Raw genomic sequence first — 23932 nt, forward strand, 5'->3', positions numbered from 1 at the left:
CGAAGGTTATTAGTTTGATTCATAATGTACGCAGAGCAACAATGTGCTAGTCTGAGAATCAACAAGCACAGCTTCAGTGACCAGACACAATGTTTTGGTTTTCCTGGTAATCAAATTTCTGTTTTACACACATGGTTTATAGTTCACACATGTGAATATATTGCAGGTTTTGTTTCTGTTGCATGTGTAATGAGGTGTACCGTCTCTACTCAAGACATTTTAGATATGGCTGTACACTGTAAAAAATAATCTGTGACATTTACGGTAAAATACCGGCAGCTGTGGTTGCCAAAACTTCACCGTAAAGAATATGGTAGCAACATTTTAGGTTTTACAGACTTAATCTAAATTCACAATAAAATACCATATTTCATTAACTGATGTAATGTTAATAAACCAACATATTTAAGTACTAAAATCTGTTTTGAACCATTGTAATGCACTGATAAAGTGTAACCAAGCAATTTTATGTAACTTCTACTGAATCTCTGATCCGTTAAATGTCTGAAATGCTGGCCATTGCAGTTTTCTCTTACATAATTAGCCAGTCTTATTACACTTCCTGTGACAAATTCCTTGCACAGAAGGGGCTGGGCTCATGGGTTTAAAACAATATAATTTCACATTTCTTGACCATATATAACCTAAGTATGAGTGATGGATTCCATCACATTGTTTCAGTGAATTTATGCTCCCTTAGCGAGCAAGTTCAGTTGCGTTGTCAAGATAATCAACTTGTTTGGGTAAAGGATATGAACTGCCTATAAGGCAAAGCAAGTTTCTTCACATACTGTATAAGGAAAGGAGAGTCTTAAAGGTGTATCTCACACTTCAAAAAACATGCAGAAAAGCAGCTTCAGTTGGTGAGTCATCACTTTAAAGTTTGAACTGTGAAATTCCAGCACCATCAGACGTAGACTGATATTTGGTTGAGAGATTCTTGCAAGATTCACCAGTGTCTCTAAATATACCACACCAAAGGCCCACAATAGAGCTATAAAACCTGTACTAAACTGGAAACTGAAGCACAAACTGATAAAGACTAATAAACTATGCACATTTTATGATATTCCCTACTCTAATCGTAAACAAACATGAAGCAAGAAAGCAATGAACCCTATGACCTCTTCTGGTTTCTTGTGAAGTTAAATTAAAAACCTAATTAAAAAGACCTAGGTAGATAATATTAGCAATCTAAAATACTGGAATGAAAAATGTATTATGGGCAAGGGAAAACTGGGGTTGGTTGGTACAATTTTATTTTTTTGATGATTAACTCAGATGAAACAAACATTAAGATAAATCAACTAGCTGCAAATGAAAATGAATAACCAAGACAGATTAATGCCAATACATTTTTCCTATATTTTTATATATATACATATATTATATACAAATATATATCAAAATATAACTGACTACAATATCTATTAACTAACATTGATATAACATTTCATTCCAGTATTCTATTCATTTGCTGCTTGTTTTCTTTAAAAATAAATAAATAAACAACATTTGCTTTCTAATCTTTTTGTATTCTATCTGTTTTCTTTTCATTTATTATACAATTAACAAAAGCAAACAGACCTCTAACATTAGCTTGCTCTATTCTTTTTCTACTCTATCTATTTCTTTTTATTTATTATATTATTTAAAAAACCCTTGCTAAGTGTACTGCGTTAAGCTAACTGAGACTTGTTATAGCACTTGTATATCATTGCTCTTTTGTTGATTTTGATTGCTTCCATTGTCCTCATTTGTAAGTCGCTTTGGATAAAAGCGTCTGCTAAATGACTAAATGTAAATGTAATGTAAATTATATAAATATCTCTCTGTAAATTCTTTTTAATTACATTTTTAGCTGAGGGGAAGGTGTTCATTTTTGTTAAAGCAAAAATGCACACAAAAATTGAAAAGTTATACTCACTTTGACACACTTTGAGCTTTTAATGTATTTACAGAATCAATGATTGTTGGTAAAGAGGGCGAAAAATTTGTTACAGCCCAGAACTGAATCATGTGTCAATCAACCCCTGCAACCTATCAACCCCAGTCTAAAGATGTGATTCGAACAATCAAAATGCCACTTAGTGGCACTCAATAGTCCCCACGCCCACCTCTCTGCCTCCCCTCTTCTGTCTCTCTCCCCTGCTCACTTTGCTAAACTTGTGCCCAATTTGAATTAGATCCCTTTCTGCTCCTGACTCACACAGGGAAGGAAGCAGTCTAAAAACACCAGATTTGAGAAATTTCCCAACTGACAGATTAATGCAAGACACAAGGACATTGCAAAAAGCAACTAAGACCAGCAAATAGGGACATTACTTACTTTGGTAAGTTTTTTTAAGCTTTTAATAATGAAATGCTTTTATTTATTGTTGAAATTTGTAATATAGCCCGAACGCTGTTAAATGCATTATTAAATATATGTATGCACATCATATTTTTTATTTATTTGTGTATTAAGTTTAGAAATATGTTTTTAAGTTTAGAAATACTATTTTATTGATTACATGACTAGCAACTCTAATATTCTGTTGTTTTAATATGATTATTTTCTATAAAATCTATTATTTTATTAATATTCAGTATTCATAAAGCATGTTAATTAGAATCATGAAATAATTCAACAATCAAATTAAACTGGATGAACAGATGGAATGGATATGTTTTATTAATATATTAGTATTTAACCAGTATTATATTGGCATGCTTGCCTTTTAATTTTAGTTGGCATCTACTCTTTTCTCATTTTGGGAAAAGTAATTACATTGAAGTTTGGGTAATTTGGGTGTTTGAGTAAGTGATTGGAAAGGCCTTTGCTTCTTTTTGTATATATTTTCAATGCAAGGTAAACGTCGCAGTTTATTAATTTGCAACAAATAAATATTAGTTATTTTCTAAGTTTTCATCTTGGATGTAAAATTCTCCTGATATGGCCAGGCAGCAAGGTGTGTCATAGGTAAAACACCTTTCTAAAATTATTGCAAGTGTGCATACTGGTCGTGAACTATGACCAAATGCCTACAGATTATATGTATGTCTATGTATTAACATGAAATACTTTCACCGTACCGTATTAAAGTACTAGACTTACTTACCTGCCACTCTGTGTGTTGAATGTGGACAGTGTTCTGGTCATGTGGCTCTCTTGGGATTTTGGTGATTTAGGGCCTCCTGTGGAATACAGCAGATTGTTTACATTGGCTTTAATGCAGGTCTGCGTCCATGAGCACAGACCACAGCAGGAACAGAACTCTGCTTGTTGGCCTGTGCCTGATGGGAAGAGAACATACCACACTGGCTGAATGGAGATACTGTGGAAGTCCTCTCTCCACCCCTGCTTGACAAGACCAGAATATAACTGTAGACATCAAGTCGCATTTTTTAAGCAGCATTTGAAAGGCACATGTGACTGGTCATTTTAAAGAAGGTGGGACACAGTTCACTTTTAAGACTAGAACTGAAGCTAGACAGTAGGCAGGTATATTTAATAAAGAACCCATTTGTATTCCTATTTATAAAATGCAGTCGTATTTTTTGGTTGTAAAAAATTATCATAATTTATTCACTGTCAGATGATATTTATTCTTCTGGACTAGAATGTCATTTTGTCTTTGTGACAGAGAAGATCCTCATGACTCACCTCAGACAGCTGAGTTAACATATTTCCGTCTATCAAGCATATGTTGAATGTGGCGCTTTTCACCTCACACTACCTATCTGCATGTGTTGGTGTGTGATGTGAAAAACATATTTTCTGCAAAGAATCTATTGAAAATAGAATAAACAGTATTTCATATATAAAAAAACGATTTACTTTTTTTGCAGTGAAAGCATGTTTAAGCTCTCATTTACTTTTGTTTGTCTTTTGTTCTTACTTCTGATGCTACTGGCATATAAACCAGTAAAACAGAAGTAAGCAAGGCATTTGAGGTGGGAGATAAAAAGCTACTTCAGGGCCATGCCAGGATGGAGGTCTCCTACAGTCACTCAGTGCATTTAAAACAGCTTGATTCAGAAAACCTGAGCAATAGCCAAGAGGGAAAAATGTGGGCAAAGTAGTGAATGATGCACTGTGCTTATTATCAAACTGAATTTGAGCATTTATAAAACATACAGGCAAATATATTTTTTCCCAGCAGATTTCACAGTAGCCACTAATTAAAATTCAACTTACCAAGCCCAGAATATTTCCTGTGGCTCAAACAGTGAACTGTTATTCTTTAGAGACAGACGGAGATGAAAAGAGTGTATGTGTGAACATTTAAATGGGGGAGTGAATTAATGATGTCATGTTTCCAATCTATTCCAAATTTCCACCAGGAGAACAGTAGCTCAGCCAGGCTGTGTAAAGCCTTGGAAACAGGAAGAAACTCACTCTGGAATGGCTTGAGTGATTTGCTCAGTCTGTGCCCTATATGCTACACCTTTAGGGGTACAACAGTCTTAAAGGGACATCTGTGTACCTTATTTACCCCCTACTCTAAGTTTCTAATATGCACCTTTTAGGGGTATTAGAAACAAAGTTGTGCCTTTAAAGGCAGGGTAGGTGATTTGGTTCAAAAACATTTTTTTGTTGTGCTGGTTGAAAGTCTCTTCAATCAAAGTTAAGTGGTCTAAATGTATTTATATTGTCTGTGAAAGGTGTAGGACCATAAAATGTTCGTCCAATCAAATTGTTCGGTCCGAAGATTATGATAGGCTGTCCTACCTGCCTGTCAACATATGTATTTGCATACCTCCGTGCACCGTTTGTGCAGACATGATACGTCATCAGCGCATTCAGCATGCTATTGCAGCCCGAGCGAGCATGGAAGGCATTATTATTGTAATATTATACGCTTTGTACGGTAATGTTTTCTCAACGGTGAATGAGACATGAGGTAATTTGACAGAGTAGCATTCAACCCTCCACCAACGCTGTCTCTCATCGTGATGCTGGTTAGCCTCTGCTCTGCCTGTGCACTTTCATGTGTTTTGGAGGAGGTGTGGCTTTGCAGAGTGATTAAGTAGGGAGAGTGGGATCTTGCTTTCAAAGCTAGATTGCTACTGCTATCCTTTCCGAAATCGCCTACCTTACCTTCAAGGGTACTATCCCAGTGACAACCCCTAAAAGTACAATTGCACATATTTTTCTGACAGTCTATCTTGTTTTAGCTGCTTAGGCTTTAGTTCAAAACATCACTGTTGAATATTAGTAAAATGTGTGTGGTACTATATATATAATAATGTAAAGCATCCACTCTTTTTCTATATTTCCTAAGGTGAAATATGTCTTTGATTTGGCTCCTGCTGTATACATGCATCCATGACATTTCTGGTATGATCATTTTTGGAGACATGGCTGGTAGGTGAACTTTTTAGATTGCTAAGTTTTACAGTTTTTAAGTGAAAAAGAATTTCAAAATAAAATTATGTTTTACAGATCAGGACAGCACCTTGAGTGTAAGCATCCCTGTGGAACAGCCACTGCATCCCATATTGGGGGGAAGCATGGTCATACCTTGCTACTTTCAGGACAACACTGTCCAGGACCCAGGTGCCCCAACCCCTGCCCCACTGTCCCACCGTATTAAATGGAGCTACATCTACAAGGGCAGTATATCTCTTATTCTCGTTGCCAGTGGGGGCATGGTGCAGGTTGAGACCGACTACATGGACCGGGTTCATATGGTAAACTATCCCATGGTGCCAACAGACGGTACCATTGAGATCTCAGAACTCCACTCCAGTGACTCTGGCACCTACCGCTGTGAGGTCATGCAGGGGATTGAAGATAACTATGATTCTGTAGAAATGCAAGTTCAAGGTAATGCTCAATAATCTGTTCAGACAAAAAACACATTCATTAAACAAATAAATAACTGAAAGTGAGAATTTAAAAAATGGGTCAAATCTTTACAGGCATTGTTTTTCACTACCGAGCAATATCTACCCGATATACCTTGACATTTGAGATGGCAAAGGCAGCCTGCATCCAGAACAGTGCTGTTATTGCAACTCCCGCACAGTTGCAAGCTGCCTTTGATGATGGATACCATCAATGTGATGCTGGTTGGCTTTCAGACCAAACTGTGAGGTAATGTGAAAAGGTCAATATCTAATAACAATATAAATAAAAACCACTCACAAACATGGGTGGTTAGAGGCAGGTGTACAGGACACAGTGGAATACAGTGAATACAATGGAAACAATATTAATATATTTAAGAAATATTTAGTAGATTACTAAAGTAAATTAATAATTCTATACAATTCTCTATAGGTATCCCATTCATGAGCCAAGGGAGCCCTGCTATGGAGACAAAGAAAATTTCCCAGGGGTACGAACATATGGAGTCAGAGACATCAATGAGACCTATGATGTGTACTGTTTTGCAGAGAAAATGTCAGGTACTTCAGGCAGTGTTTCCAAACTGTAATGTAACCAGTTGGTGCATTTTGCTGTGTTTTTACTTTATGGATTCTTCTCATCACCCAGGCAGTGTGTTCTACTCTATGTCTGTGGAGAAGTTCACCTTTGCAGAGGCTGAAGACCAGTGTGCAAAGTTGGGAGCCCAATTGGCCACCACAGGGCAACTCTACCTAGCATGGAAGGCTGGCATGGATGTGTGCAATGCTGGCTGGCTAGCAGACAGGAGTGTGCGGTACCCCATTAACATAGCTCGACCCCAGTGTGGTGGGGGGCTTTTGGGAGTGCGAACAGTTTACCTTTTTCCTAATCAGACTGGCTATCCATACCCAGACTCCCACTATGATGCGATCTGTTATGTAGGTAAGAATGTAATTCATATATTTTGTACTTTGTTTGCTAAATCACTTCACATTTACACACCTCAGAGCAACCATATCATAATGTCACTAAAAACAGAAACTCAAAATGGAAAAACGTATTACTCACCATTTTGTTGTTCCAAACTTTAGCATTCAACGAAGTCTGTGTCCTCTTATAATTCAAAAGAATGTCAATTCTCACAAGCATTCTATTAATTATTTTTCAGAAAAAGAAGATAAGGTTTCAACAAAGACCTCACCATTTCCTGAATTAGACACTACAACGGATTCCATGTTCAGTGTGGCTACAGTCACCTCAAGCCCTTCGGACTATACTGAAGAGATGACCACAGAAGGGGAGGTCCGTGGCCAGCTAGTGACAGATGAGCCTCTTAACACCACAATCAAAGAAAGTCCTCTACCTCTACCTCCCAACATAACTGAGGTTGAGGAGGACATCATCAATGTGGCCACAGCTCTGCCTTACCTGGGATATGAGATTCCCATGGACAATGTCACTGCTGGTAAGTAAACTAAACTGGATCCAGCGTACGAGATAGCCAAATGAAATTAGCAGTGTAAAAGCCCACACATCACTGAAGGTAACTGAGCTAAAGTAATTGAACCAAAACAAGGATCTGCAAGAGTTACAGGGACTAAATTAAAGGTGTCTCAACAAATTTTCAAAGCAAATATTAATCCCATGTGCAAACAGTAGAGTTTAAATATGGCCAAATCTTTCCTCACCCTAGAAATGAAGGGAGTAGTATTCCACTATCGCACTAACTCCAGACGCTATGCTTACACCTTTGAGGAAGCACAAGTGGCATGTCAGAAGCTGGGAGCAATCATAGCCACCCCTGAGCTTCTTCAGGCTGCTTATGAAGCTGGCCTTCATCAATGCAGTGCAGGTTGGCTACATGACCAGACTGTCAGGTGAACTTTTTTTTTTTACAAAGTGCTGCCCTATATGTTTCTAACTGCATTTGTTTTTTTATGTTGAATTAACCGGAATCCTGGATCAAATATTGTTGACACCTTATATAGCATTCAACACCGTTTTCAGGTATCCAGTTGTGCATCCACAAAAGAACTGCTCTGGAGACCAGGAGGATCTTCCTGGCATTCGCTCTTACAATGTTAGGCCTGCACATGAGCGGTACGATGTGTACTGCTACATGGACCAGATAAAGGGTGAGTACAAAATAATTCATGACATAATGATGAACACTTTTATTTAATCATCTATGATCTCACTGTTTGGTCTCTATCCCTTAGGGGAGATCTTCCATGTGAGTTCTTTAGCAGGCTTCACCTATTATGAAGCTGTTGACCATTGCAGAAAACTGGGTTCTACACTTGCCTCAACTGGAGAACTCTACGCTGCATGGAATCAGGGTTTCCACAAGTGCAGTCCTGGCTGGCTCTCTGATCGCAGTGTCCGCTATCCTGTCCGCAACCCAGGCTTTGGTTGTGGTGGAAACAAGACAGGAGTGCACACTGTTTATGCACAACCAAATCAAACAGGCTTCCCAAACCCATACTCCAGATACGGTGCATATTGCATCAAAGGTATAGAAACTTTTAAGCCTGTATTTATGAGTTTGTAATGAAAGGCAAGACTGGATGTTGATGTTAGAGATTATTGTTTATTTTTCAGCAAATCTGTCTATGCTGCTTGACGAAGATATGTTGAATGCTTCAAGGATGGGGATGGATCTTAACATGACGGACATAACAGAGCTGCTTAGACCTGGTATGAGATATGTTGGATAATCTTTACAGCATTACTGTCATATTTAAGCATGTCAACTTTCTGTGATGTGTGTTACAGTTCATCCAATTGTCCCTCCCTTGTTTGTGGACCTGTCTGGATCTGGATCAGGCTCAGGCTCAATATCAGGTGATCCTGATTCCAGTTCCGGGTACATGTCAGGGAGTGGCATACCCAGTGGGAGCATATCCGGTTCTGGCCAAAGTGGTTATGGATCAGGTCACCTTGTGAGGTACCAAGAAGGTGCAGATACAATCATGTGGCAGACTTCTGCCTCAGGCAGTGCTTTGGAGGTAAGAGAAGGTAGTGGCAGTGGTGTTATCATTACTTCAGGAATAGAATCAGGGGACCAAGAATCTGGAGAGGAGTCTGGACTCTTTCATGAACAAAGTGGAGCTAGTGGCCTTCCATTGGGACTTGGCAGTGGAATTAGTGGTTCAGGAACAAGTGGATTCTTCAGTGGTGTGGAATCGAGCGGATCAGGCTTCTTTGGTGTGTCATTTATAAACACAGAAATTATTGATCTGACTGCAAGACCTTCTGGAGAACAGGAATTGTCTGACGTTTCTCCTTTTGACTTGACTGATGTTAGTGGTTTCAGCTCTGCTCCTGGATCTGGCTCTGCCTCTGGATTTGGATCTGGCACCATCATTGACTTTGGATCTGGCTCTGCCATTGGCTTTGGATCTGGCTCTGCTTCTGGAGCTTCAGTTTATCCCAGTCATCCCTCAGGTGAGGTATCTGGCCACATTCAGAGTCAAGATGTAAAGATTATCATTCTAACGGACGATGAGGTTGAGTTGACATTTAGGCCTACAATCGGAACAGAACAGGGTCGTGGATCAGTGGAGATCAGTGGAGAGGGCAGTAGTCAAGAACATTATGCTGAGGACCTCTCCATATCTCTTTCTAATAGTACTTTATATAAAGATTATTGGAGTGCCAATGAAACCGTTGATCTCATACCAGAAAGATATGAGCAACTTAATGCCATCACAGAGGCATTTGATGTGACTGATCAGTCACCACTGAACACAACACCACCCACCCCCTCTATACTCACTACTTCTTCAGCTTCACTACAGACACCAAAAGCTATGGAGGAGCCATCTGTTACTGATGGTAATAACGTAACAAAACTTTAATTTAGATGTTATTCAACTGATGTACAACAACATACTTTTTAAAATTTTTAATTAAGATGAACATGTCTGTCTATGGCAGCTTCTGCTAACCCCTGTGATCCAAACCCCTGTGGTCAAGGTTTATGCTCTCTACAAGATGGCATTACAGTATGTCAGTGTCATTCAGGATTCAGTGGGGGAAACTGCTCAACACGTAAGTGAAAAGTCATAGAATGAGCATTTTAAAAATAACTGTCCACAAACACACCATCATGCTATGTATTCATTGTGACTGAAGGACTGTTTTAACCACCTTTGTCTTACTGCCTTGTTACTTCATACCGGCAAGTAAGGGTATAATCAAACCGGACTTCACAGGGATTTTGATTTTCTTATATGAAATTATAAACTATAGGGCGCACATATGAATGATGATTTACTAGGTCATTTGAAAGGAACTAATTTTGCCAAGGACACAGATATACCCTGCTCAGTGTGTGGGGAGCAGTGAAAACTGCATAGGGACCCTGTGAATTAGAATGCAGCCTGTCAGTCTTGTTAGTCTTCTGTAACTAGCCACCCCTTAAAGAACACATAATAAAAACTAGTCAAATTCATTGTCTCCTCTGTGTTATCAGTGGTACAGGGATGTGCTGAGGGGTGGATGGAGTTCATGGGCAGCTGTTATATCCATTTTGATGAGCGTGAGACCTGGACCAGTGCTGAGCAGCACTGTCAAGAGCTAAACTCTCACCTGGTTAGCATATCCTCCCAAGAAGAACAAGAGTTTGTAAAAAGTGAGTTTAATCTGATTTCTAATAAAAGACATGGACCTGCTTTTTTATCTAAATAAAAGTGCTTATACATTTCTAAACCACCTAGCTCAAGTTCACGACTATCAGTGGATTGGACTAAATGACAAGGATGTGCAAAATCAGTTTCGTTGGACAGATGGAAGCCCTTTGGTGAGACCACCTTCCTCTGAGATTCTTTCCAAATTGAGTGATGACTGTGTTCTGAGGCATCTGCAATATGTCATTATTTCAACCAGTGCTACTTTCTCTACAGGAATATGAAAACTGGAGACCCAATCAGCCAGACAATTACTTCAGCACAGGAGAAGACTGTGTTGTAATGATATGGCATGAGGATGGCAAGTGGAATGATGTACCCTGCAACTATCATCTTCCTTTTACTTGCAAGAGTGGACCTGGTAAGAAGAAGTGATAGACATTAGCTTCAGCACCAAGTCAGTCCTACCCAAATAGCAAAGTGAGCTATTAGCCTATCACAATAGCTATTGAATTTATTGTGTTATTTACTGTAATTATAACGCAGCTACATCAAACAACTTTGGTCTAATTACCAATGGACAATGAATATTATAAATTTAAAGGAACTACTATTTCTTTGTTTTAATGAAGAAAAATGTATTTTGCTATTTTGTTTGACTCTTTTTATTGTAGTCACATGTTCATCACCTCCTGAAGTGAAGAATGCCAGGATGTTAGGCAACAGCAAAGATCGCTACCCTGTTAATTCCATCATTCGATACCAGTGTGACAGTGGATTCACACAGCGCCACCTTTCAGTGGTGCATTGCTTACCTGATGGTCAGTGGCAGGAGCCTAAAGTGGAATGTATAGGAGGTAAGCATTTGCCACTCACACTAGAGGACAAAGTAAAGTTACTATGTTATGCTTCATAAAGTAAAGTAAAGTTCCTACTTCAAAGTCAACAAAAGTTTTGTGTCAATGTTATTACCTCTCTCAACAGGCAAAATAATCGACAAGCTCCAGAAAAGATCCCTCAAGACACATCCTAAAGCAGTCTATAGTCGGACGTGGACGAAGGTCCTCTAAACAACACAAAAAACACACCTCAAAACATCCAGTGGACTGTTATTAAAAAAGATCATCTGTACTTTTTGTTTATCTGTACTTTTTTAAAGTACAGGAATTTACTTTACCATTGGTGAAAGTATTGAAATGTTTCCTCCAGGCCACAAGGTGACCCTAATGCTTACTTGTGTGAACATTTTCCCACTTTCCCACTAACAATTTGCACAATCCTAAACTGTGATCTGTGGCTATGTTCGGAATGGAATACTAGCTTACTAACTGAATTTTGTAAAAAATTTGTGAAATAGTAGGCATTGACATGACCATCACATGACCTATTAGTCTGTATACAAGTGTTGCCAATAAAATTAGCATATTCTGCACAGTATACATACTACATAATGCAGCAATAGTATAGGTTGTATAGAATTATACGAACATAGCCTCTAATCCCCCAAAGACGCCCTCCCAATTTGCATACCCCTATTTCGTACTTAATGTACTTCACTGATGATTGGAAAATGCACATTTTTGAATATGTAGAAAGAAACACAATAACAGTATTAGGATCTTTTTTCATGTTTAGTATTGTCGCATGCTGTTTGCATTTGAATGTGTTAGTATCAAGCTCCATAATTACCTTAGCTTAACTTTTAGGTTCATATTTTTTACAAGTGGCTGCATTGGTCTTGCATTCCTTTTTATTTTTTTCTACAATTTAAAAAGAAGACACAATGAATTGTGGGCAATATTAGCCCAAAAATCACAGATGAACTCCAGAAATCTGCCAGAAATAGTGTACCATCCTGGCACCTTTGGCATATCATTTTCAGCATATTATGTTTTGGGATGTAAAAAAAAACAACCTTATCTGGCATACTATTTAGGGCAGATAGTATGCGAAGTGGGACAAAGTCCAAAAACAACTGTGTATTAGATAGCACAAAGGTAATATTATCTGTGTACCTCTGGGTAACACTAAAATTCAGAACAAGACAAAAGGCTTTAATGACCACAGCTGGACACAATTACATTTAAGTACATTAGTCTTTCAAACAATTGAATTAAGTGAATTATGTATGTTCTTTTTTATTTGTTTTGTTGTTTGTTGTAGTTTAAATGTCTAGTTGTGTCTCTGTGAAACTGTGAAAGATAAATTCCCCAGCTTTTTTCTTCCAATTCTAGGTCAAGTGGCATATACAAATTGTTTACTCAAGATTAGAATGATTTATTAATTTATTAATTCACTAGCTCATATGATTTGGCTTGGCCTCCATAACAGACTTAAGCTCTAATATGAATGTAACAATATTTTCCAATTTTGTAGACATCAAACCTAGTGTATGTCTATAGACATACTCATCCATATTCAAATGAACACAAAATGGCACAAGAATACAAGACAAGAATTTTTACATTGCCTAAAAAAGTTAAAATATCAATGATCAAATAAGCCAACACACATAGTTTGCGCTACAACGTTGATTGACAATCGCTTCCAAAAGAGCAATTGCACACTGTTCCAAGCAATATGTATCTCATTCATTTTGCACTCTGTCACTGTCAGCTCAACGCTGAGCTCATATCTGTCTTAGTACCCCTAAAATAAACAGACTAAATGTATGTGAATAAATGTATTTTTCTTTTAATACCAAAGAGTTGTAAAAGCTACTACAAATGGGATTAAATTAAAGTTTATGTATAATTTCTGTGCCACTAGCATCAACAAAATGTATTGCAAAAATAATGGCTATTTTCAAAAAGCTTTTCTAAAGACTCCCTCAGCCTGCCATTGGTCAAATAATCAGTCCCGCCCAAAATTTCTGCCACTGGATGAGCCACTGTTGCTGTTGTTGGGCTGATCAGGATGCTTAAACACACAGACCTACACTGTGTTCCCTTTTCTGGGAAACAAACCTACCAATGACTTACTTGTAGTTCTTTCTCCATGTTTAACTGCATGTAAAACATTTTAACATAAAAAACCACACACTTCACATTTAAGTGGTTGTATGGTGAGTTTATGTGAGAGAAAGAGAAGAAATGTTAAGAGAAACGTATGCTTGGAACTTAGCCTCTATTTAGTCAATATACAGTATAAACAGTAATTTTACCCCAAATTATCATAGGGATTATGTTTAATGTTTACTCTATCCAGGGTTCCCACAACCGGACCAATCTATTTCCAGAACTTATCCACGAGATTTTCAATTATTTGTGATTAACGAACTAGACAGAGATTCTGTGGAGACTGAACAATGGCAAAATCAACAAAAATTTCCATGACGTTTCAATTTTTTTTTTTTTTACATTTCATTGTTTCCAGGGCTGAAAAAAAAATCACAAATTTAAAGATTCTGTTATATTTTCATGCTGTACATTGTGCACCCAAATGGTGTTTGGACAAGTACATTACTGCTTTAGATAGAAAATATCAAATCAAGTGGCATCTGCAACAAATGATGCAATATTTTTTGGGGCCACTGTGTGTATTTACACTGTATACAGAGTCTTTAATGTACTACATACATAGTATCAAGCGTATATTGTCCAGAGACAGGTCAAAAAAGGACAGTTAATGTTGACATGACCCAACATTAAGTTACTCAACATCCAAGACCTCAATTATACGGCAAACAAAACAGGGCCTACTTCATGACTTTTTCTCAATGGAAAAGAAAAACCTATTACCTACCTCTCTTACCCAACACTGAGCATCTTTATGTGTATTTAACAGAGTGAAAAAGCCAGGCTGAGGAACACTGCTGGCTTTTCATGCGCTACTCCCTCCCCCGCCTAAAATCCATGTTTAGGAAGCAGGTGCAAATACGGTAAATCTTTGACGCCAAGGGATCATGAAATCCTGTGGAAAGGGTGGGATAATCATACTCCCTTTCCCCCCATAATTGGCTTAATACTAAAGCTAAACTCAGTGACACCTGTATGAAGGATGTTGGACTGCTCTTGAACCGAGTGTTGCTGTTGCTGTTTTACTTCTTTGCCGCGGGATCCCGCTGACTCACTTTGGCGAGTCATAAGAAACTCACCTGGATGTCATATTTATCTGGGACGGGACAAGGCTGACTTGTTTCAAAAACACAAACAGGCACTGTTTAGGTGATTTAGTGGGCGATCTGAACATTTGAAATGACTGAAGTAAACATACAGAATTGTTGTTGGGAAAAACTATTTATTGACAGGAAATCTGGCTTTTTGGATGATGACGTCTCAGATAATAGTAAGAAGTCATGCATACAAATAAGATACCAGCAGATGGCACCGACTAACTGATTATCTGCATTAAAATGCTACATAATACAAGCAATCAGATAATAAAAGTCTTTAAAGAATGACCCACCACCAATTTCAGGCTTTAGCCCTAAAAAAAAAAAAACATTGTAGACCTGTAGCCTACATGCTGTATAAACGAAATTACGTTCACAAAATTAGTTTAAACCTTCATTTTTTTTTTTACATTTTAAAGTGTAAATATCCAAATTAGCACTTGAAATGTAATTTTCCAACACAGTAGAACATTTTAAGGCAACTTTACACAGCTGAGTTAAGGCTGCTCTGTGCCTACTCAAAAGTTTGTGTGAAGACATAATGTCGCATAAAAGCCAGACTAAATTAAGCCAGCTCAGACCCACCACTGTCTCTAATATCAAAACACAGTTGTATTTGCTGTGTAAATGCATTCATGCTACCTCTGAGCAGCATTAAACAGTTTGTGTAAATGCCACTTCAGAAGCGCCTCTGTGCCATTGCAGTGTAAATTTGGTAGGAATTCCAGGACACTTCAAATCAAATCAAGACACAATAAAAAACACGTTATTACGATTCGAATATCAGTAGTATAGAAACAGAAGTACTGTTCACTGTGGTTTTCACAGAAGTGTTTATACATTTAAAATGAATTGTACATTTTACCAGTGGACTTTGTAGCAATACACGCCATGTTTTAAATGCTTCGGAGGAAAGCCAAAGCTGCGCACCCCTGGTTCTGATGTACCACAGTTCATCCTGGGTTGGATGATTGGGTAACGCACACTACCATCAGCCAACCAGCCCGCATCACACTGGTCCAACCCCACAAACCTCCAGGCTGCGTATAACTGGCCAACTTTAGCAATACGACCTCCTTCGTTCTGACAGACCTCCGCTGCCTCTGTGAAATTTAGTTTGATGGGATGTTGCAAGAAGTAGACCTCTCCTGACATTGAAGAAAGACATAAGGTACCTCGTCACGTGCATTAAAATGCTACATAATACAAGCAATCAGATAATAAAAGTCTTTAAAGAATGACCCACCACCAATTTCAGGCTTTAGCCCTAAAAAAAAAAAACATTGTAGACCTGTAGCCTACATGCTGTATAAACGAAATTACGTTCACAAAATTAGTTTAAACCTTCATTTTTTTTTTTACATTTTAAAGTGTAAATATCCAAATTAGCACTTGAAATGTAATTTTCCAACACAGTAGAACATTTTAAGGCAACTTTACACAGCTGAGTTAAGGCTGCTCTGTGCCTACTCAAAAGTTTGTGTGAAGACATAATGTCGCATAAAAGCCAGACTAAATTAAGCCAGCTCAGACCCACCACTGTCTCTAATATCAAAACACAGTTGTATTTGCTGTGTAAATGCATTCATGCTACCTCTGAGCAGCATTAAACAGTTTGTGTAAATGCCACTTCAGAAGCGCCTCTGTGCCATTGCAGTGTAAATTTGGTAGGAATTCCAGGACACTTCAAATCAAATCAAGACACAATAAAAAACACGTTATTACGATTCGAATATCAGTAGTATAGAAACAGAAGTACTGTTCACTGTGGTTTTCACAGAAGTGTTTATACATTTAAAATGAATTGTACATTTTACCAGTGGACTTTGTAGCAATACACGCCATGTTTTAAATGCTTCGGAGGAAAGCCAAAGCTGCGCACCCCTGGTTCTGATGTACCACAGTTCATCCTGGGTTGGATGATTGGGTAACGCACACTACCATCAGCCAACCAGCCCGCATCACACTGGTCCAACCCCACAAACCTCCAGGCTGCGTATAACTGGCCAACTTTAGCAATACGACCTCCTTCGTTCTGACAGACCTCCGCTGCCTCTGTGAAATTTAGTTTGATGGGATGTTGCAAGAAGTAGACCTCTCCTGACATTGAAGAAAGACATAAGGTACCTCGTCACGTCATATTTGGTGACTTAAAAATAACCGTGACTTAACCTCAGAAATGAATGGCAATAATTGATCCAAGGTAACAAAATACAACTGGCATATCAAGGCAAACAGCTTTAAAACATATGCATGACTGATTAAAACAAGGGAGAAGGCCATTTTTAATCCTTGTTGGCAGGTTCATTCAACTTGTCATCCTCAACTTATATATTTAAAATAGGAACATTTTCCAGAATGAGCAATTGCAGCCACATGCAGCCGGAATTACCACTAATTCATCTTTGTCCGATTTTAAAATGTAAAACACCTGTTGAAAGCACAACTATGGAAAATTGTAAATATTTGTCAAACAAAATTTTACGGAAACAAACCAGCGTAAGCCAGGACTGGATGAAGTTATATGAGGGTATATTAAAAACTCCACTAAATATATACAAACATTATTACCTCTAATGGACGAAGTGAAGCAGAAGGCATCAAATCGGTCTAGACTCTTGTCTCGAACGCCGTAGCTCCGTACACCAGGTGCCAGGTCGGTGCCACCACAAGCCTCTCGTGGCACTACGACAGGATATTGTGCCGTCCCATCCATGAGCCACCCAGCGTTACACCAGTCCAGCCCTTCCTCCCAAGCAGCGTAGAGCTGCTCAAAGGTAGCCAGGTGTGCATCCTGTTTCTCACATGCCTCCTTAGCCTCATGAAAGTTCATCAGATAGCGCCCCCTAGGGGAGTGATAGGGGAACACCACACCTGTGGAGAACAAGAGCACAAAGCACCACTGAATAAACATAAGATCAACAAATTTTGTTAAAGATAAAAGATAATTACAAATAATTAGAAAATGTAAGATAATTAGAGTTTGTCAGTTTGTTTGGGGATAAATTACACAATAAATAAATACATTACAAACATAGATTTTGGAGTTTAATATCAGTTAGAAAATAAATTGATGATATAATTTTTTATATAAATATTTGATCAAATACAATATTAATACAATACGCACCTCGAAATTTAAGATGCACTGTCACGCTCTCGTCCTCGAGACCATCAATAATTTCACACCGGTAACGGCCGGTATCGTCTGACTGTAGCGGGTTGATGAAGAGGGACGCATCGCCCGGAGCGCTTCGGCGGAGCCGCACGCGTCCTTTGAAGTCTCCGTAACTCCGGTGACGCGTGCCGATGGCCACCATGACGTCACGCTCCCGTCCCTCGTCGCTCACGGGTTGCCAGAACCACTTGACCCGCGTTCTGCGGGGCTCGCTGAGCACGGGCTCGTAGCGGTAATGACAGGGCAGTGTGACGTTACTCCCCTGAACAGCCGACACTAGAGTTTCAGGAGACTCGACGTGAAGACGGATCTTCTGGAAGTATACTAAAAAAGACATACATTAAGTAGGCGAAGTAAGTAAATAAATAAGATCTTCAAAAAGAGTAAGCAACTATTGTTTATTTTATTGTTTGTTTATTTGTTTAACTATGCAAAAGTGAAATAGCAGATTTGTGATGGAGCTCACATTTTGCTGATGTCTTAACCATCCTAAATGTAGGCTATATTATATACCATATAACCATATGATTCCCACTGAGTTTATAACAAATATTCTTGTTCATGAATTTTAAACAATTAAAAAAAAATACAAAACAATTCATTCAATGAAAAGTGACAAAAGTTAGCATTTTGTTGGATTCTACTACATGTCATATATCAGCAAGCTAGTTTTTGGTTGCTGGTTTGTTATTTTGCACGCATGAGTAACTCATAAATAAACCAACATACTCTCCCCATTGTCATTTCCATTTCCATTAATTATATCCTGATAATAATAGCCATTGGAGAATCGCTGTGCACCGCTTCCGAGGACCAGGTGCATTAAAAGCACCAGCAGATGGCGTAAAATCCTCATATTCACGGTGATTCCCTGTATCCCGCTGCTTTCCAACAGTGTCCTTGAATTTTAAGACAACCTAAGATGTGTGAAGATCAGCAAGGAGTTCAGCAAACAAATGTGACCCTGGACCACAAAAGCAGTCTTAAGTCGCTGGGGTATATTTGTAGCAATAGCCAAAAATACATTGTATGGGTCAAAATGATAGATTTTTCTTTTATGCCCAAAATAATTAGGATATAGATCATGTTCCATGAAGATATTTTGTAAATTTCCTACCGTAAATATATCAAAACTTCATTTTTGATTAGTAATATGCATTGCTAAGAACTTCCTTTGGACAACTTTAAAGGTGATTTTCGCAGTATTTAGATTTTTTTTGCACCCTCAGATTCCAGATTTTCGAATATTTGTTGTATCTCGGCCAAATATTGTCCTATCCTAACAAACCATACATCAATGGAAAGCTTATTTATCCAGCTTTCAGATGCATGGTGTATAAATCTCAATCTCAAAAAATTGACACTTAAAACTGGTTTTGTGGTCCAGGGTCACAAATCTAACTCAACATATTTCACGAGTCAACAACTTGAACACTTTTGAAATCTGATTTATTTAAAAAAAAAAAAGAGAAAAAAGAAAAGAAAGTTTGATTTGCTCGCCATAAACGAGATCATCATCAGATAGTTACTTCAAGAACTGCATGAATTGCTGGTTAAACGATTGAAGAAGCAAAAGTCATCTAGCTATACAATTAAGCCACATAAAAGGTAGTTTTACGACAATAGTAAAATGCTATCAAATTGATACAAAACACAAAGATTTAAAGTCACAGCCGATAGCGTTTGTTGTTGCATTAATTGTAGCATTCAAAGAATCTGCTAACATGCACATTCATGAAATAATAAACGCATTTTCGCAGCTTACCAATGTAAAATACTTCCTCCGGCTCCTTTTGCTACAACTACGCTGTTCATCGTCCGAGGTGAGGAATAGTAGCTCTCTCTCTCGCTCTCTCTGTAATAGTATTGTGGGACCGTGAGGTGACGTCACTCAGGCATCTCTTTTGAAGTTCTCCAGCTCGCGAACAATAATAATTGTGGGGTCTACAAAGCCGTCCATCATCACGGTATAACTTTACAGCGTAAGGTGTGTTGATAATTTCCCAAAACTGAAACTGGAGCTTTTGTTCATGGTGCCAGCGAGAATATATTCCACCCAGGTCTCTTGTTACGCGGGTTTGTCACAAAAAACAACAACAACGATTCTTAATGGCCTCAGAGGCTGCCTGGCCTAATAACACAGTAGGTAATAATATATCGTCACATACCTATTTTTCTTTTACATTCTGAATGCACTGAGTGTTATAAATGATGCCCTTTTAGTTGGAAAACAAACCCTAAAATCTGTATAAAAAATATTTTGTAATGTAACAAAATTACCACTGTAATTATGCATTACCACTGCATATGAAAATTACACACCAGAAACATGACTGTTGACCTTTGACCGGAGTCTCAAAAAAGATTACTATGGGAAGGTCAGTGGTTGAAATTCCTCTTCTCCTCAGCGAAAACCCCCAAAGTGTGCTAATTTTCCAAAGTCAATGCTCAAAGGAAAGTATCCATAGCCTTGCAGATGTGAAATTTTCCTCTTACTCGTGACCAGCAGGGATTCAAAAGTTTGTTGTTCATCTTTTATCTCTTCCCTGAACTTCCTACCTTTTCTCCTTGTTATTTAGAGATACAGCTGCTGTGATATCTAAATCGCAATATTTAAGGAGGAAAAGACTGTTAGGCGGCCTTTGGAGGGACCAGGATGTTGTACTGACAGACAGCATCACTCAGTATTATGACCCCAAAATGTGCCACACTGCACCACCCTTTCTCTTTCACAGTCACATTTACTTTCGTTTGGTGAATTTTCTCAGGCGAAATCCAGTCATTTCAATAGAAATCGACACAAGAAGGCAATAGATTCCCCCCCGTGGATTTCACATCGTGTTCAAGTTGTTCACACGAATTCACCATGTTGACTAACAGAATGCTGCTTGCTTTGAAAGTATCTCCTGTGTGAGCTGCTCTTCATACATCACTACGTTATGGACACTTTAGAAAATGAGGGTGAGCAGATGTACATCGCCTCTCTCACAGATGCTCACAACATTAGCGACTCATTTGAAGCTCCCCGTCAATTAGTCCCCACAGACAAGATGAAAGCCGTCGCCTTAGGCAAGGAACGCCAAGGCCCTTTGAATAGCTGTGGGCTTCACAGAAGCATGATTTTGGCAGCTATCATTTGGAAGAACAATGTACTCTAATTGTTTGCCCAAAATGAATAGGTCCAAAATGGCTGGATGTAAATGTTTTAGATTCTCCTGACGCACTTGTCAGTCTTAGTTACTGCAGCCTGCCTGAGAAAAAAAACTCTTCATTTGAAAAGAATATCGGAAAACGATACATTTTTAAGATTTCAAACATTATATGACACAAATAAAGTGTTTAAATGTTAATTAGCTGCACTGTGCATTCTCCAGGGGAAAAAAAACATTTGAATAAGTATTCATAAAGTTAAGTATATCAGAAAGGTAAATGAATAATATTTACATCATCTCCTACCGAGAAATGTACTATTCAAGAGTTTGGGGTCAGTAAGATATTTTAATGTTTTTGAAAGACATCTCTTCTGCTCACCACTGTCTTTAATCAAAAATATAGTAAACCAGCAATTTTGTGAAATATTTGTATTATATTTTGAAATGTAATTCATACCTGTGATGGCAAAGCTGAATTTTCAGCATTACTCCAGGCTTTAATGTCACACGATCATTCATAAGTTAATATGCTGATTTGCTGCTCAAGAAACATTTATTATCAATATGTAAAAGAGTTTTGTGGAAACCCTGCAGTGTCTTTCAGGGGTCATTGATGAACAAAATTCTAAATAACAGCATTTAATTGAAATAGAAATCTTTACTTCACTTTTGTTGAATTTAATGCATCCTTGCTGAATAAAAGTGTTTATTTCTTTAAATAAAAAATTAAATAAATAAACAAAAAAGTACTTACCCCAAACTTCTGAACAGTAGTGAATCTATATAATTTTTTTTGTTTTTACACACGTACAGTATATGAGGGACACAAATGACACTCAGTAGAATCAGGTGTAACAATCTCAAAGAAACACCCTTTTAAAACGTTTTTTAAAAAAAGCTACTATGAATAACTGAATAGGCTTTGAACAATATATGTAAGTGCTTCCAAACATCATCTTCTGAATGACTATATGCGTGTGAATGAATGGAATTCAGCCACACAGTTTTGTGGGTTTTTGATTGATTTATTTTGGCAGTTTCCATCAAACAAGCTTCCAGTGAAACTCTAGTAATACTTTGGTTTGTACTGAAGATTTTGACAGTGAGGGTGAATTTTAAAAATGTTGACCCAGTTTACAACCCTTCATAAACTTGTCAAGTAATGAGGCAAGATTTGCTTTGTAGAGATGTTATTAGAAAGCAAAGAATGTTGCCTCTGACAAAATATTTGCCACAATACCTTATCCAAAATAGCCTTGTTTTTCCAGAAAAGAATCCTTCCTGGCTTTGCCCATCGGGTGCTGCTGTTTTCCTGCCATTCTTTCGACTATCACTTGATTCTCTCCTGCCTTCCTGCTTTGAATTTCTATAGAGCCTGTATATTAGTGTGTTCCAGTCAATCAGAACTGAAGGGAGTTATTATTTGGCAAAGGTACAAATAAATAAATACATACATAAAATAGTAATACAATAAAATCCTCAAATATGTTTTCAATATACACACTTAAATAATAAAAGAAAATATTAAATGTATTATTAAAATAAATAATAATATTATTTTAAATATATTTCATTATTTTACATTAAGGTACATAAATACATAAGCACACACACACACACACACGCACAATAATAATATAATAAAATCATAGTTTCATTATACACACTCATTTAATAAAATATTAAAATAAATAACTATTATGAATTATTTTTATATATTTCATTATATTATGCTTAATAATAATAATTCTATTATTATAAATAAGATTATTCAATATACAAATATTAATTTTTATTTTTTATTTTTTTAGACATTTATTTTGTGGTTATTGGAAAAGAATGCTGATGATTTCCAATTTGATTAGTTGGGGAAATATCCAAAGATTTTAACTTGCCTTATCAATAACAGCATACTGTGGAGGATTAATAAAAAAAGACAACATGTCTGATAGGCCATAAGTATCTATTAATATTCTTTATTTGTTTCTACAGTTGAAAACATGAGGAAAATATTTCAAGAGATACTAAAGGAAATGCATCTAGTCTAAACAATCTGAACACAAGAAGAGTGCTACAGTATTAGGCATTTAAAAATGACAAAAGTTTAAGAGCACATTGAATAGAAATAACAAAGTCAATGTGTCTTTACTGCAATGAAAACAATTCTGAGAAAAATCAAATGCTAACATCAGTACAGAATCCAAACCAAAGAAAATCAAAACGCATGCAGCCTAAATGCAGAAATCATGCTGGATTATTAGAATATTCTTCAGTGTGTGTTACCTTGAATACCACTTTAGTTCTTCTCACAAAATATCTCAGAGAAATACTGCCCATATATTTTCTCCTAAAGCTAAAGCCTAAATTAATTCATAATACTCGTATCATATTGCACAAGCCCAAAATTGTAAATTTATTCGAGTGGATGGGTTGGGGTGAGGGGGTCACAATGCATCATTTTGAAAACATTATGTAGATTGGACAGTCATATCAGAGGTTCAGTGCCACCGTAAAAATTATTCTAAATTAGATTTGCACCCGTCCCGCATCTCATTATGCTAGTGACAGGGTACGTCAAAGCTTTTAATGTAAGTGTGGCCACATAAAAAATAAAATAAAATTAGACATTTGCTAACATCATAAGAAAAACACATTTTTGATTAGTAATATGCATTGCTAAGAACTTCCTTTGGACAACTTTAAAGGTGATTTTCGCAGTATTTAGATTTTTTTTGCACCCTCAGATTCCAGATTTTCGAATATTTGTTGTATCTCGGCCAAATATTGTCCTATCCTAACAAACCATACATCAATGGAAAGCTTATTTATCCAGCTTTCAGATGCATGGTGTATAAATCTCAATCTCAAAAAATTGACACTTAAAACTGGTTTTGTGGTCCAGGGTCACAAATCTAACTCAACATATTTCACGAGTCAACAACTTGAACACTTTTGAAATCTGATTTATTTAAAAAAAAAAAAAAGAAAAAAGAAAAGAAAGTTTGATTTGCTCGCCATAAA

At 37.4% G+C, this 23932-nt stretch overlaps 2 protein-coding genes and 1 long non-coding RNA gene across 5 annotated transcripts; 1 reads left to right on the forward strand and 2 right to left on the reverse strand.

Moving 5' to 3' along the window:
• Positions 1–2203: 2203 nt before the first annotated feature.
• On the forward strand, positions 2204–11599 carry LOC107574449 (aggrecan core protein-like). Of its 2 annotated transcripts, none has more exons than XM_016260889.1 (18): positions 2204–2333; positions 5268–5350; positions 5429–5812; positions 5908–6082; positions 6269–6396; positions 6485–6778; positions 7005–7301; positions 7530–7713; positions 7844–7971; positions 8056–8349; positions 8438–8533; positions 8612–9673; positions 9776–9889; positions 10314–10472; positions 10558–10640; positions 10744–10888; positions 11142–11324; positions 11452–11599. In XM_016260889.1, exons 2-18 carry the CDS (start codon positions 5275–5277, stop codon positions 11535–11537), a joined length of 3888 nt encoding a protein of 1295 aa, XP_016116375.1. In that variant the 5' UTR covers positions 2204–2333; positions 5268–5274; the 3' UTR covers positions 11538–11599. The 2 variants fall into 2 exon arrangements, with proteins under 2 accessions (XP_016116375.1, XP_016116379.1); XM_016260893.1 differs by having other exon boundaries at positions 8612–9283.
• LOC107574639 (uncharacterized) lies at positions 10818–14517 on the reverse strand. Of its 2 annotated transcripts, none has more exons than XR_001607705.1 (5): positions 14456–14517; positions 14212–14312; positions 11440–11533; positions 11283–11344; positions 10818–10885 (listed from the first exon to the last, which is right to left on the reverse strand). It is a non-coding gene; the product is annotated as an uncharacterized lncRNA (long non-coding RNA). The 2 variants fall into 2 exon arrangements; XR_001607701.1 differs by having other exon boundaries at positions 14212–14379.
• A 179-nt stretch (positions 14518–14696) lies between these two features.
• Positions 14697–19596, reverse strand: LOC107574646 (hyaluronan and proteoglycan link protein 3-like). The gene is made up of 6 exons (XM_016261090.1): positions 19525–19596; positions 18489–18676; positions 17712–18083; positions 17153–17455; positions 15765–16681; positions 14697–14811 (listed from the first exon to the last, which is right to left on the reverse strand). The coding sequence occupies exons 2-5, from the start codon at positions 18613–18615 to the stop codon at positions 16395–16397; spliced, it is 1089 nt and encodes a 362-aa protein (XP_016116576.1). The 5' UTR covers positions 18616–18676; positions 19525–19596; the 3' UTR covers positions 14697–14811; positions 15765–16394.
• Positions 19597–23932: the final 4336 nt, after the last annotated feature.

Source organism: Sinocyclocheilus grahami, unplaced genomic scaffold (assembly GCF_001515645.1).
Source record: "Sinocyclocheilus grahami isolate Dianchi unplaced genomic scaffold, SAMN03320097.WGS_v1.1 scaffold31.1, whole genome shotgun sequence".
In the NCBI taxonomy this organism is placed as follows: domain Eukaryota; kingdom Metazoa; phylum Chordata; class Actinopteri; order Cypriniformes; family Cyprinidae; genus Sinocyclocheilus; species Sinocyclocheilus grahami.

What these genes read in the sequence shown, in the direction of transcription:
- LOC107574449 (XM_016260889.1), top strand. Translation starts at nt 5,275, where the DNA reads ATGTCTTTGATTTGGCTCCTGCTGTATACATGCATCCATGACATTTCT. An exon ending in CTACATGGACCAGATAAAGG is followed by an intron (nt 7,972 to 8,055) that starts GTGAGTACAAAA and finishes TCTATCCCTTAG; the next exon opens with GGGAGATCTTCCATGTGAGT. An exon ending in TGGGGGAAACTGCTCAACAC is followed by an intron (nt 9,890 to 10,313) that starts GTAAGTGAAAAG and finishes CTGTGTTATCAG; the next exon opens with TGGTACAGGGATGTGCTGAG.
- LOC107574646 (XM_016261090.1), bottom strand. Translation starts at nt 18,615, where the DNA reads ATGAGGATTTTACGCCATCTGCTGGTGCTTTTAATGCACCTGGTCCTC. An exon ending in AGTGCATCTTAAATTTCGAG is followed by an intron (nt 17,456 to 17,711) that starts GTGCGTATTGTA and finishes TGTTCTCCACAG; the next exon opens with GTGTGGTGTTCCCCTATCAC. An exon ending in CTTCACTTCGTCCATTAGAG is followed by an intron (nt 16,682 to 17,152) that starts GTAATAATGTTT and finishes CTTCAATGTCAG; the next exon opens with GAGAGGTCTACTTCTTGCAA.